Here is a 15,863-nt window from a genome sequence, read left to right on the forward strand (position 1 = left end):
AATGTAAATGTCATCCATGGACGTTTCTCCCAGCAACGTTGCTCCTGTTCACAGATATTAAGATTAAGGAGCTTGGATTCTTTAAGGCTCGTATCCAAGGGCATCGGCTGTTAACATACTGAGCTACATCTGCTTCTTGGCTAAGACTGAAGAAAGACATCTCAAGCCTGGAAATCCTGCCTGTGCTTGCTCTTTAGCGCGCACACACACACACACACACACACGGAGGCAACACAAGAAGCATACACTGCAGCAGGTTCTTTTTTTCTCTCTCTTCTGCATTCCAAAAGGCTGCTTCACTTTCTCAGTTCCAGTGACAAGATAATGAAGTAAAAGTCTCCCATCTCCAAGAAAGAAAATTACAGGAATCGGCTACTGAGAAGAATCAGCAAGTTAAACAGCAGCAGAGGAGGAGGAGGAGGAACACTGATAGAATTAACAGCAACAAAAATAAAAGGAAACAGGTGGAAGGCTGTGCCATGCTTGTGAGCACTAGATCAAGCTTTTAAAGTGGGGGATTTTTTTCTCCCTTGTTTTTCTCTGCTTTTGTGTGTCTCTGTGTGTGTATAATTCAGCAGTACCAGCTGCCTCTAGCCTCCTTCCCCGGCTGCTGCTCATTGCTCGGTCCTGTTGCTGACAGAAAGGTGTTAACAAAGCAGAACGAGAAAAAATGCCAGCCATCCTGGTAGCCTCCAAAATGAAATCTGGACTACCCAAACCTGTCCACAGTGCTAGTCCTATTGTTCATGTGCCAGCAGCAAGGGCCATCCCACAGCCCTGTTACCTGAAGTTTGGGAGCAAGGTGGAGGTGAACAAGTCTTCCTATTCCAGTCAGATTCCCCTCAAATCACATCATGGTCATGAGAATGGAGGAGATGGCTTCCCTCCAAAGAAGAGTAGCTCCACAGAAAATGGCTTTGACACACAGGTCAGCAAAAATGGTGTTCGCGTGGTAACAGCATGGATGTGTAGATTGTGTTTTATGGAAATCTGTTGAGCATGTGTATGGTTGCTGATAACACTGGTTGTACTGCAATGCTGATGGGGTGTGTATTGTGTTTCTGGTGGAAACACCATATGCTGTGGAGGGAATTGTATTTTTACATGTGTATACTAGTGGGAAAAGGAACTGGGTGTTTCTAATTATTCTGATGATTTGTCTTAGTTGTGGTGGGTGTGCTCTTATTTGTGGTGGCCTGAATATTTCAGTAAGGGCAATTGATAGTGCTGTCTATGCTTTGTTTGTGATGTCAATATATAAGACTCTAATTTGTTGTGGTATGGGTTGCAGTGGGTGTGTGTATGTGCATCTTACTGAGAACACAAGCGCAGCTGTTTGTAGAAGCTACATATTGTAATAGTACTGCTGTATGGAGCCAAACATCAGACTGCTATATGTATATAGTTGAGTTTGTGTGTGTGAGAATGAGTCATGTATGAGGTGATTGTGAAGCATGTCCTGTGTTATGCATACAAGAAATATACTGACAGTAAAATATATCATGCATTCAGATACAATGCATATATATATCTATACACACACACACACACACACACATACATCTGCCTTGGATTCCTGGGGGGATGGGGGATAGGCTAATTGGAATTTCCTCTCCGCTGTGTATTTCTGTCGTCCTGGATATATCAATTTATTTTTTAATATACAATGTATTTGGGTGCCTCTTTAAATGATGCTGCTTTATGTGGTGAGAGACTACAACAACCTATGTGTTCTGACTTGTCTTATTTTTGTAAGTGTATTAGTATTTTCAGCATGGATCAGATTGCCTCTATATTGCTGGTGCCTTAATGTGCTCAGTAGCAGTGTAAGCAGACACTAAATGCTAACATACTACTGGGGTGAGCAAAGCAGATGGTCTGTTGCCGCAAACGGGACTAATTAACATTAGTGAGACAGGGGTTGCCATGTGGCCAGATCATGAATTCTCGGAACAGCTCTGCAGGCTGCAAGCCTTTTCTGCAGCTACTTGAACCTGGTAGCAAGTTGTGCAGCCATGTTAGGGTGGGAAGCTACATGCTCAAGGAAGCATTGTATTGGTTTATTTCCCCACCACGGGGGGAATACTGGGTCATGTCTGCAAATCTAGGTTTTGCAGTCTGTGACCTCATAACCTATCCTGCTAAGGAACAGCAGTGACTGCTGAGTGAGTTTGGCCTCCTGCCCTGCATTTTAGGGGAAGCTTTGCTTTCCATCCTAGCAGACAGCGTGACATATCAGGCCCGATTCATATGGCTATACCAAGTTCCTGAGGGCTTGAGAACCAGGAGGGAGACATGATAGCACTGGTGTCAGGGTAGTGACAGCAGACAGGCTGACCTTTGCATCACATCACACTCTAGAGGGAGGCACAAACACTCTTTTGATTGTCTACATTTCATTTTGAAAGCATCAGCAAACCTCAACTTTTAACAACAACGAAAACGGGGTGGGCATCCTGTATTTAAAAGAGTGATATGAATAAGATATGATATAGAAATGGGTGATAGGCAATTTTATCACTCTTACATAGGCTTTAAAAGTCTACCATGCATCTATATATGGCATATTATGTGCTGAGTACTGGATCACTGTAAGGTATATATTTGAGGAGCTCAGAATTGAATCGATTAGTACTAATTGGATTTCTCTTTTGGGGTGGTGGGGAGGGAAGCAGGATAACTTGCATGCCTGATCTAGAGCTCAAAGCCTGGGGAAGTGTTTCACATTTTCAAATCTTGGTAGTTGTAGTAGGCACAAGGCTCTGCAGGAGTTCAACATGTCTCTGGAGTAGTCGCAATATAGCCTCATGGATGGTAATAATGGGGACTTGGCTTCTGCCATTATGCCAAGTCTACTGCTCAGGTCCTCTTAAAAAAAAAAAAATTCTACCCATTTACCACAGGTCCGTCTCTGGACCATGACAGTACCTGTACTGGGCTAGGAATTTCAAGTTAATCTTTTCTCATGTTCTCCTTCACAAAATACGTGTTTCTCCTTTAGTCTGAGCCAAATCAATTGCAAGGCCTCTGGGAAGGGGCTGTATAACCTATGTGCTCTGTTGGCACTAAATAAGTGCTTAAGACTTCTAGTATTGTCATGGGTCTGGTAACATCTTTGGGAACTCTGAAAAGCATATTTTACAGGCCAAAGCAGTTGCATTGAGAGTATAGTCATGGTTAACCAGTTGCACAATTCATTTTTTGCTGCAGGTTCCCTTCACAATGTGACAAATTCTAGTACAGTCATTCACACACATTCATACACACTCCTCATTCATACACACTCCCTTATACTCACCTAGCAGCAACAGATTTTGGTCTTGCAGCAACAGCATCCATTCCATGTCACGGCATCATGGTCTTGAAGCCACCCCAACCCGATCACCAAAACAAAAGAAAAAAAAGAGAGAAAATGCTCTCAGGCTCTATGGCACCTGCCACAGAAATCTCATTCCTAGAGTATGCCCAGAGCATCCTATAAAGTAGGCTGGAATCTTCATGCACTCAGCTTGTAGGTGTCAGGGTTGGATCAGAGCCCAGACAGCCCCAAAGCAGTTCTGATTCTGAGGAAGAGTTAGAAACCACGGGAGAGGAACCCGCTCACTGTTCGGAGGAGCAGCCAGGGAGAGAGCCCCTCCCTGTTATAAAGCTGGAAGTGGAGAGCGATAGTGACCCTGGCAGGGAGAGGGAGGTACAACAGCAGTTTCTGGACACTAGGCGCTGGCGCAGTGTCAAGCGGGAGATGGTGGGCGCTGGGAGGAGGTGCTCAGCCCGCTTGGTGCAATGGCAACAGCGGCGCCCTGATGCCCCATGGGAAAAGGGTGGACTCTCTCCTCCTAGCCCATAAGTACAGAAGTTTCCCGCCTTCCCCTCCAAACGGAGATCAACTGATTCCTAAGGTTAGAACCCCTGAGTAGGCAGCTCTCTTAAATCTTACTCGTAGGATCAAGCAATTAGCATCCTCAGGTAGCAATTAGATTTTGGTTACCTGAGGATTTTCAGAAGGCAGCAGGGGCGACCTCCTGACAGTAGGTTGCTACAGGGACATTCTAGGAATGAGGCTTCCATGGCAGGAACCATAGAGCCTGCTCTTAGCGTGGTTTCTTCTATTTCCCCTTTTTCAGCAGTAGCAGATGCTGGGGGTCTGGGGGCTGCCAGACAGGGCTTGAGGGGGCACTTTTTGCATCCCTTTGCTAGATCATCAAATCCTGGCAGTAATCTCAGTACCTGGTATGAAAAACAAAACTATATGGCCTTCTCAAACACAGGTCTGGCAATTCTACCATGTGACAAGAACATCAATGCTTAAAGACCCATCTTGTCCTTTTGAGTGCACTTTGCATAATACAGTCCCTGAATTCAGCAGTGCCTTTGGACAGGGGTGAGGAATGTTGGCCACCAAGCTTGGTGGCATTAGAATCACAGCATAGCCCAGGAGACTAATATCTAGGCCACAGACAGTACAACTCACAAGTAAGTCAATGGCAAGGATAATGTGCTGTTGATACAATAAGAGCAGTGTTAAGATCTTCCTTGCAGCCCAGTTCTACAAGTTCAAACTTAGCTTGCACTGTAGCAGCTAAAGAGCTTGACAGATGGGACAAAGCCATCCATACATGCATGTAGCTGCACAGACATGATGGTGGGACTATCTTCTCAGACCTTAGCATCTTTATGTTGTAGGTATGTTTCCAGCCCTTCAATATTAGGACAAAGAGAATATGCTAGAGGCTTTGGGATCTGTCACTAGCCAAGGAGCATAAGCAGCGGCCCTATTGCAGGTCAGACTAGTTGTCCATCGAGACCAGTATTGTCTGCTCTGGTGGACAGTGACCCTCTAGGATCACTATTAGGAATCTTTTCCATCACTGGTTACATGAAACTTTTAATGGAAGATGTCAGGGATGAAACCTGAGCTATGATCCCTGCCCCCACCTCCAAAGAGACCCATGAGTCTGGTTTACAGATGAAAATGTGTACACTTAGCTTTTCCCCTTACCACTTCCAGCTTTATAACAATAAAACTACAACTGAAGCATAAATTTGTCCACACTTTCACTTGTATACATACTTATATGCCTTTACTGAAATGTGGCCTAATGGTTCATTTGCAGAACACACAAGCGATGAAGAATTGCGCTGAGTTCTGCCACTGCCTTGTTGGCCACTGGTTATCATATGGTGCAAATAGCCATCTTCCATGAGTGGAAGATGACTGCCTTGTTGCCTTTCACCCTTAGGCAGGTGGCTTCAGATGTGTGGAAGAGACTGCTGTGTTCAGACTGACTCTTGTTCCTGGCTGACTCAGTCCTGCTCTTTCTTCAGTTCCAAACCCTTGTCAAGCCTTTGGTTCCCTCTCCTATAATATCCAACTCCTCTCCCCTGATTGCCCCCTTCTCTCAACAGTATAGCACTTCTCCACTTCCTCAATGTGGTGCATTTGCCACTACAGTTGCCTAATTTCCCTGCTGAAGCTGGTGTGGAAGAGCGATGCCTACTCCAGGTTTTTGAAGGTCCCCTTGGGCAAGATGATCTCAATGGGCCTCCTTCCCTGAATAAGATCTCCCCCTCCTCCTTGTGGCTGCCCAGTTGCTTGCCTCTCCCTTTGGGCCCAATTAAGACCACTGCCCAAAGAGAAAGAGGACAAAGTGTTTGGAGATGGCTGCTCATTCTCTTTGCTCTTTTCACTGCTTATTAGCTCAGAGAGAGCAGGCAAACAGGAAGCAGCAGCAAGGAGGAGACATAACGGGGCCAGGGAGCTCCAGAGATTGGCAGTGGGCCCCTGTTCATCTGTGGACATTGGCAGATGCCTAACAGGGTTGACCTCTGATCCTGGCCTTGTGTAAGGGGCTTTCTTGCCACCAGGGTATCCACACTATTTTATTTCTGTTGGTTGTTTACATTTATAACCTACCTTTCTTCCATCATGGAACACAAAGCAGTACACAAACTAGATCCAGACAGAAGTGCTTTACCTTCTACAAGGTTTCTGCACCATGTGACTTAAGGCTATAACCCCAGAGCTCCAAATTTGATGTTTAGGTATTTGATATTCTACACCTCCTCCACCACCACTATCATTGGAATGGTCCCACACATCACTCTAATATTTAGAAATGTCACAAGAGAAGGACTAATAAATTTACTGCATCCAAGGAAGAGTTCAATAGCACTGAGAATAAGAGATAGGATCAGTAGGACCTGTATCTTTTTTTGAGGTAAATGTTTTTGCTCATTTTTCCCAGTAGAGATTGGCAGAAGTACTCAGTTTCACTCAAGAAAAGGTTGGGCAGACCTAGATCTGGATTCCAGTAAAACTGCCAAATTGGATTCTAGAATCTGTTGGGACTCCAAGCATGGAGGTCGCTGTGGGATTATGCAGGTTGCTGATGGCACCAACCCACATCTCTACATGACACTTCAAAGGCCTCCATGCATGTACTGTGAGGCCTCTGGTGCATTATGCAGGCAGGAATTGAGTTTGGAATGGTGCAGCAAGACTTTTTAAAGTGTTAGCACTAGCAGTGGGCAGTGCCATTTTGACAGCCAAAATGTATTGGGCCAGTAGGGCATTTTGGAAGTGGTTTGGAAAATGCCTGGAGATTGAATGATGTAATCTTGATTGGTCAGGAAAAATGTTGAAAACAGCAAAAACATGTCCATGAGCTGATTATAAACACATTGAAATCAAATAGTGCTACCCAAGTTTATTTGGTTGGTAGAATTCCTGCCCTTGCACCCTCCGCCATCACCTCTTCATTTTTTGCTCTTCTTTCTGGAAAATTATCTTCCTACTTCTTTTAAACCTGTGAAGAAAAATCTGTTTCAGCCTAAACTTTAGGCCCCAGATACTCAAATTAATAAATCAACTTCCAGAACAATGAGATTTTACATTTATCACTACATTTCTTTTTGCGTATGTCTAGGTGTTTGAGCTTCCAGGAATAAAAAAGCTAGTAGCTTAGGGCCCCTTAAGGCTAGGGCTGTACTACACTGTAATCCTATACATGTCTATCTAGAAGTAACTCCCATGGAGTTTTATGGGATTTACTCCCAGGTAAAATTCTGTAAGATTGCAACCCTAGTCATGTTCACTTCAATGCTTTTGGTGCTGCTGGAGCTTTTTGAGTATCTGGCTATTAAACTATAATCCTTGATGTCCTAAATCTATTTTAAGATTTAATTAATTACATTGAGATTTTATTGTTATAGACTGCCTTGACAGTTCTTCTTAGAGCCGAAACGTGGTCTAGAAATGTTTTTAAAAATAACTAAATAAACAATCTAGTGGAACTCCACTGGTGTCATGAATGTAGGGTTACTATCTCACTTGCTAGATTGTATAACATGTTTAAAATGATGAGCCTTATTGCAGGTATTGCTGACACGATTCATTTCCATTTCCAAGTCTGCCTGCTGAAATGTGTAGGGCTAAATTCTACTTCATGACCTTTGTCAAACCAGCATCCGTTCTGCATACCTTTAGCCCTGTGAATTTCCCAAGGAAGTGCCACTAATTCAGTTCATTCAGTGACAATGGCATTGATGGAGTTCCTGTCAGCAGCCAAGCTGTTGTAAGCAGCCAAGCATGTGGAAGCTGAAATGCAAGTCCTGATAGTTTTAGAACCAGAACTGAATGGAGAGCTACGGCAGATCCACAGAAGGACTGGTCTAGAGGCAGAGTCAACTGCAGGACAGGGTCTGAGTTGAGAAGTCCATCTGAAGGGTAGTGGGTGGAAAAGGGTGCAGATAAGTAGTGTGTAGAAGGCAGATTGGAGAGGAGCAGCAAGTGGTAACACCTAGACCAAGGCTATGGGAGCACACAAATAAGGGTGTTGCCCAAACAAAGGATGAGGCCTGAGCTAGAAGCATCTGTACCAAGGTTGTAGTACCAGTAGGAATCAGTATATTAGCCTTCCCCAACCTGGTTCCTTCCAGATATGCTGGACTACAACTCCCATAATACCCAGCCAGCACTGCCCCGTATCCTCTACTCCATAGCATCAACAGACTTACCACAAGAGGCATTAGTATATAGATCAGGAAGTTCTCCATTTGAGTGAATGGAGAACTATAGCTGAATTTTCACTATAATAACTGTGTGTAAAACTTGGCCCTTTGAATCCCTCTCCTTGAGCTGAAGAAACTAATCTTTCCAATTCAAGAGTTATTTACCTTGCTAAAAATACGCTGGTCTAATATTATTTTTAGCAACATTTATATATCAAGCATATAAATTGCCAATGTCAATGTGTATTATTATTAGGCATGGGCTGTTGGTACATTTTGTAACAGGAAGCTGCTGCTTTTCCATTCACCAAGGACTGGAACATTGTCAAACACTTGTCACTTCACTGGCAAGCCTCTCATTTTATCTGGAAATCCATTCCTTCAGCGTGGGTTAGGGCACTTTGTTTGGGACAGATATATAAGTGTTGAATCTAGGCTGTATTTCCCCCTGTTGTATAGTTCCGATTGCAGTGCCATCATTCCAACATTTGTTAAGATTATAATGATGATTTACAGTTCATCTTAAGTTTCTGTAATTGTGGACTGTACATGCCACTTTTTAGAACTGAAAGCAGGTCACAATAATAGCAGAAGAAAAAATGCCTCTAAAGAAACCAAAACCCATCCGGTTGCCTACTAAGTCTGCATTGCTGTCTTGTGGTTTGGATTGGAATAAGTTCTGATTCTTCTTTACAGTCTGCATTATGCCAAAATTACCTTCCTGAATAATTCTTATGAATGGGCTGTCACTCTGGTGATGAGATCCTTATCTCTGACATGGTTCCTTTATTATAGATAAAAAGGAGTTTAACCTTTAAAAAATTTAAATCCTTTTGCTTATTTCTGCAGCCATGATTCTATCTTCTACTCTCTTTGAACTGATTCTGTCTCCTCCCCACCCTGTAAATAGCAGGATCAGCTAGAAAGAGCCAATTATGTTCTAACAGGTAGAGTGCTGGAGTTTGGTTGTGAGTCCTGAGTGCGTTCCATCTCATCTTTGAGACCAGCATTTCAACAGGAGCGCCTGCCATGTCAACTGGAAACTCTCGAAGAGCATTCAGGAATCCTTTGGATTCTATAAATCTCCAGGGATGGGCTATCTTAATTGGTCCACCACTCCTGCAGGGAGGAACAGTAACTGCCAATCTAAACTATGATGTCAATTAATAGAGAAATTTCTTTCAGTAGAGAAGCTTGTATACAGATCCCCTCACAACTTTCTGCCAAGTCTTCTCCACCTCACTGCACAAAGTTGAACTGTACATGCCACTTTTTAGAACTGAAATCAGGTCACAATAATAGCAGAAGAAAAAAGCCTCTAAAGAAACCAAAACCCATCCGGTTGCCTACTAAAATGGCAAAATGGTGTTGGTTCAACTTAAAACCATGTATTTTCAGAGCCAGACCGAGACATTTTTCTGCCTGAGGCAGAGCAGCAAATGCCCCCACCCCCAAGTCAACGTGCACAGTACAAAGGCCAGCCAGGTTATTTTAGCATGCAGTGCAGAAACACTGCCCAAAGGTAGAGCCGGCCCTGGCTTGACATCACATTCCATTGTTGCTTGTCACTGTTAGGGATAAAGCCAACATCACTGAAGACTTGTCCCCAATTAGTTATTCATATTGCTACAAGGAGAGTTGGTTGGAAGAGTGAATTTCAGACCCCACAGGTAAGTTAGTGAAAGCTGCAAGCAGGGAATCACGTAACCATGGAAAAACAGCTACATTAACCTATATAACCTGCAAGGCAAACTGCTGTTCTGCAGTCTGGTGAACATGTTGCCAAGTAAGCCTCTAATGCCCTTCTTAGGTCAGCCTACTTGCCCATCTACCTTCTTAATTCTCGGTGGGTTCTGCCCTGCCCCACGTATCACCCACACCACTTTGTGGAGTTGAAGCTGAGAACAGTAGCTTGGTCAAGGCTATGTGGCTGAGGTGAGATTTGAACCAGTGTGTTCCTGGCTCACATTCTTAGGCTCAGCCACTATACTACATCTGTTCTTAAGACAAGGTAGAGATCCAAAGTAAATGTATTAATGTTATCTATGTTTAGAACCCTTAGAGCTATATTGCCATAATTCCCATTTCGAAGTTGCCAAGAAATATGTGATGTAGCAAGCCCAAGAAAATTTGGCTGTCTCATTTCCTTCAGTGGGGCTTAAGCGTACATATAACTGTGTGGGGCACTGGCTTTTAGCCTAAATAAGCAACCTGAGAATTTTAAAACTGACTTAGTATGAACAATTCCATTAAATTGAGCAATGATCATCTTGCATGCTATTGTTATCCCCAAACACCAGAGGAGTAATTGTCTCAGAGACTCTGTCTTTCATCAAAATAAATTAGAAGTTACTGTTACATATTTTGCTTGTACTAATTTCCATTACTCATCATAATGTCTAGAGTTAAGCCAGTGTTCATTAAATATGGGGTCTACATTGTGAAGTAACATTCAGATTGGACTTCCAAACTATTTTTCAATAGTAATATTCTCAGGGGCAGTGCCAAAATGTGACAAGGTTGGGCATGTCAGGGTGGAAACTGAGCCGATAGAACCCCAGAGCAGTTCTGATTCTGAGGAGGATCAGCAATCCATGGGAGAGGAGCCAGCTCATCCCTCACAGGCACAGCAGTTGGCAGAGATTCCTCCTGCTGGCATTCCTGAGATAGATAGTGATCCTGGCAGTGAGAGTGCGGGAGTGGGGCTTGCTAGATGCTCGACGCAGACGCAGGGAGCGACGAGCAATGGAGGGCGCGGAAAGGAGGCGTAGCGCCTGTTTGGTGCGCAAGCAACGGCCGCGTCCCGTGGACCCAAGGGAAAGAGGGAGGATCTCTCCCTAGCCCATAAGTTTAGGGTCTTCAAGTGATTCTCCTTCAAACGGGGATCAACTGCCTACCCTGAGCATAGGCTACTCTGCTGTTCATTGCTTAGGTGCTGGTGATTAGCTTCTGAAAGAGTCATTAAGTTGTAAAAGGATTAAAGCCTTGAAAAGAATCCTTTCGACTGTGTCTTGAGTTGGCTATTGGAGTGTACTGAAAGAGGCCGCTAGGGCGCTCCTGACAGGGCATTTGCCAGGGTCCAAATTCCAGCAGTGGGCCCACTGGCCTAAGAGTGCTACCATTTCCCTTTTCCACAATGTATACAAGAAGATCAGATATAGCCTAAGAGAATTCCGCATGTCCTCTCTCTTTGAGGTTAGGGAGGGTCCACTGAGGGACTGCACCTGAGGACACCCAAAATCCTGGAGCCAGGAACGTATATCTGAGATGTGAGAAACATTTGGAAACTGTGTACTTTTTGATATTTGGACAGATTTCCTATGTGCAGGTTAGAAGGTAAGAGTAGCTAGCATTAAACATTAAATAGACTTTCCTGCATTAAATAGACTTTCCTGTATCCATTCTTTTCCTGTGTCTGCCCGCATTAACATTAAAGATGTTGACAGTAAAAAAAACTCATTTCCAGTCTAGCCCATTTTGAGATAAGATCCAGGGCAGAGAAATCGTAAATGAAATGCTCAAAAGTTATTTTTCCAACAGAAGCTTTCCGATATGTGTAGATAGATTTAAAAGTGTCTATCTAATGTTAAGAAGGCAGGACAGGCTTATAGGAATTATTTGTAAATTCAGATGAGTCCTTAGTTCATAATTGATTGGATATTCCAGCAAGAAAAATCTGATGTTGCTATAAAGTTCTTATGGATGTGTTCTATGTAAATTTCCCATTTTAAAACTAAGTGAAAGGGTTCCATACTTTAAAGAAGAAGGCAATATAAACAAATATCAGAAAACTTATTTTTGTTTTACCTTGCATATGAAGCAATCAGGACCAGTACCACACTTCCAGCCACTCCTCTCTGCTTTTGCGACTGCCTGCTGCCACCGCTGCCCTCCCCCTCCACTCACCAACAGAGAGCCAGGCCTACCTATCTTGGTAGACATGGTGCACAGGCCTTACCACTACTTAGTCACCAAATCTACTAGAAATGGTGGACCTGTTTTCTGATGGTATCAAGGCTTTTTTAAAATGTGCAACAATACACAAAATGTGCAGTTCCAGGAAAAATATGCAATTCCAAAAGAACATTTTTGCAGTTCAAAATTCAAGCCATGCAAAGGTTGTATTGTTAGCTGGTGTAAAAAGTGAGTCATAATGTGAAAAGTAAGGTTAGTCCAAGCTCCTCTAGAACCCTAAACCATGGTCAATAATACACATTTTTCCTCCCACTGCTAAAGATACTTCCCACATACTTGACTGCTACTCTATAGAGCTGCCTTCCCCAAACTGGGGTCCTCTAGATGTTTTGGACATCAACTCCCATCAGCCCCAGCCAGCATGGCCAATGGTCAGGAATGCTGGGAGTTGTAGTCCAAAGCTTCTGGAGGGCACTAGGTTGGGGAACACTGCTCTAGAGAGTATTCACCAATGTTTCCAAGTTGAAGGAAGTTATTCCAGGCCAGTCTTATGAAGTTGTCAACTTTATGATAAAGGCTGTGATGCCATAAAATAACTGATACTATATCCTTTAGACAGCTGTAACGTGTTTGTGCATTTCTCTCTCTCTTGTTCCTAGGGTGTGTGTGTGTGTGTGTGTGTGTGTGTTTATCCTTCACTCCTAATAAAGTTTTGTTGCAGTTCATGAGGCTTCTTGAATCTAACACTCTTCTGCGTTAGCACTGTTCAGTTCTCAGGATCTTCTACTACTCTGCGTAGATTTCTAAATATTATGGAATGTGATGCTAAGCAACAAAGCGCACACAGAGGGAAAGTGCACAGGTGTGTTATAGCAGTGCACACTACAACCACAAACTGCGGTGTGCTGCAGCTTTGCCCTCCCCACCAAAAAATTTCCTCCGGGCCCCATATGGAACACAGTAGTTTTGGTTCACAGAAGACAGATCTGTTTCTGTGGCTAGAAGATTAGGGCATATAACTCAGATTGTGTCCTTACAGAATGAGGTACCACTATCAGTAGACCCTGGAAGGACACTACGGCTAGTTTGCCAAAGATGACTGCTGCAGCAGCAGCTTTGATTCTGGCTCATGACCAGGAGGCGCACTTGGCAAGCTGTGATGTGCTTAGTCATTCAAGGGGTCCAGAGTGGGATAAGATTTACTAGTCATTTTATTTCTCAGTACCCTCTGCAGGTCTGTCCACGTGTCTGCATTACTGCAATTCCAGATCCTTTCTGTGAGAAGGTGATGGAATTTTATATCTCAAAACCACAGTCTTGTTCAAAGTTAAGGCTAAAGGAAAGCAAAGATAAAAAAAACAAATTATCTGATGAAGTAGGTAGTGTTGATACCTTCCTTCCTGTTGGTGCTAGAGTACCTCAAATATGGTAGCTTAGAGAAGTAAAGTTTGCTTCCATTATCTTTTAAGATTAGTTTGCTCAGCAAACAGTATTCTTCAACTTGCTGCATGGCATCTGACAAACATGGCAACTTACCACATTTTATAGATAGCAAATCAAGTGCATACAAAATGCAGATCCTTTTTTAGGGGGAAACTACTGTCATGAGCATATATTGGCTAGCACCCATGCCAACAGTGGTGAGTTATAACAAGTTATTTCTCTGCATCAAGGAATACATCCCTCCATTGGATGGTGACATAAAGAGGCTTCTCAGAATGTGTGAGGGGGTCATGGAGCAATGCAGGCTAGCTTCCCTGCAATTTCACCCAGCATCCAGACTTCCCATCATCCATGCATAAAGGCCACTTCAGTAGGGCTTTAGATGCATACCAATCTATGCATGTAGAATTGCTTGGGCCAGGGACCCTCCCTCACATAGAAAATCTCTAGGTGCATACATTGGTGTATACATAGAGTTCCTTCTTTCACACACTGAACACACAGTGAAGACAGGGCATGTGGCTATTGGGTACAGTAGAGGCGGGGCTGGGGCTATTCTGTGCAGTTCTGCAATCCCCTCACATGTTCTTTGAACATGTGAGAGGAGGGAGTCATCTGGACTCACCTCCCATATTGCTGTGTTGTGTATTTCCCCACCCCCATTGGTGGCAGCCAATGTCTTCAAGTAGAGGCCGGGTTAAAAAGCAACATGGTGACATTGCAACAATGGGTAAGTCATATTACACATTGCAGGGACAAATGAATCCTATTCAGAAATATTGTTCATGCTCTGAAGCAATGTATGATGGGGGACCATCAATTAGTCTCTCCCCCAACATAGCACACCAACTAGCCCTACCCTCTTGGCATCAATGCATACAGCCCAGATGTCTTCAGGGAGGGAGCCTTCATGTGATATGGAACACTTTGCCATCAGGGTTCCAATTCACATGCAAACCTTCATGCATACAGCTGTACTTGTGAAGGCTCCATTCCTGCACACATTCGCCCTGTACGTGCTTGTATCATGAGTATGGCTAAATTGGCATGCACTAGGTTCAGGTGGGGCTAGTTGGCACAGCCCTACTCACCCTTCATGCATTGTTTCAATGAAAGGGGTTGGAGTGAGTTTGAGAGAGGGGAAAGCCACTTTCTGGAACAACATAGCAATCATCTTTAAAATGGCAGCAGCAGTACTGTTGCACAATGAACTGCTGACATATCATTAGCTATTCCAGATCACTTTGGGGTTCTTCTTTACTATTTGACATATTGGCTTGGGTCGCAGGTAGGGGTGTACGAACCACACTCACCTGTCCGGTTGGGGCATCTGCTGGGGCGGGGGAAGGCGATCTGTCCCTCCCCCTGGAATCCTCCCCGGCTGGCTCTGCTCCATGGTGAGTCTGTGGAGCTGCCAGCTGGGCCCATCTGCAGCCGGACTTCTGCCCACTGTCGGTCTGTGGCCACAAATGGCGTCCGGTGTAGCGGACGCCATTTGCGTCCCTGCTTTAGCCGTGATAAGCTACGTAAATGTTTACGTAGCCTATCACAAAAAGAGTAGCGACGCAAATGGCGTAGCAGATGCCATTTGTGTCCCTGCTCTTTGCCGTGATTGACTACGTAAAGATTTACATAGCCTATCACGGCTAAAGCAGGGACGCAAATGGCGTCCGCTACACTGGACTCCATTTGTGTCCACAGACTGGGGCAACGGACGGCAGCGTACGGACCTGGACTGGCTGGCAGCAGGTAGGGTCTGTCCCGGGAAAATGTTGCGGGGTGGCAGGGGGGGTAGTCTGTTCCGCCATGGACTCCAGGGGGCCGGATTCTTTAGAATCCACCCTCATTGGGGTCCGTGGCGGATTTCTCTGCCATCCCTAGTTGCAGGTCATGGTAACCCAGAATTCTTTAAAACTCTGTTACCATGCACAAGCCCGCATGTTAGTGGGAGCAGCTGGGCTCCTCCTGCCAGTGGGAGCAGCTAAACAATCCTTGGGCCATGACTCTGGCTTGTCGGAGGAGAAGCAAACCAGAGTTCCTGGTTTGGACATCACAGTAATCAAGCCAGGGATGGGGAGTCCCTGTCTTGTTTAGCCGCTCCCACTGGCCAAGGAGGAGCCAAGTGGGAGTGATCAAGCTGCCTGCACTAGCATGCTGACTCATGCAGTCATCCACAGTTTCTGGATGACTGTGACCTCCAAACGTGGCCATGCTTTATCAATTTCTTTAATATTTACTGAATTTCAGGAACCTCAATCTAGCTTCATTATCCTTCCAGGTAGGTAATGTGATATCTGATTGTTTTGTTAAACTCTGACTGAAACTAGATGATCAGACACTTAGCTAAAGTAGAATGTACCCTTTGTGTCTACAAATCAGGTTTCAAAAGTAGTAATGGTGAGGTGAGTAATACTATCATTGTAAAATCCAAGATCCTCAGCATTCCCCTACCCACATTGAAATACTGAGGGAATGAAGAGCTAACAGATCAAATA

General features: G+C 44.2%; 1 protein-coding gene across 1 annotated transcript in view; it reads left to right on the plus strand.

Moving 5' to 3' along the window:
* Positions 1 to 326: 326 nt before the first annotated feature.
* Positions 327 to 15,863, plus strand: part of NAV2 (neuron navigator 2) — a 368,840-nt gene continuing 353,303 nt past the window's right edge. The window contains exon 1 of the mRNA XM_084852298.1: positions 327 to 928. Within this exon, the coding sequence (XP_084708424.1) occupies positions 671 to 928 (258 nt within the window). The 5' untranslated portion in view covers positions 327 to 670. The remainder of the gene's footprint in view (positions 929 to 15,863) is intronic.

The sequence above is a fragment of the Heloderma suspectum genome, chromosome 1 (genome assembly GCF_057233095.1).
Source record: "Heloderma suspectum isolate Gila_16-S chromosome 1, 16-S_ref, whole genome shotgun sequence".
Taxonomy (NCBI): domain Eukaryota; kingdom Metazoa; phylum Chordata; class Lepidosauria; order Squamata; family Helodermatidae; genus Heloderma; species Heloderma suspectum.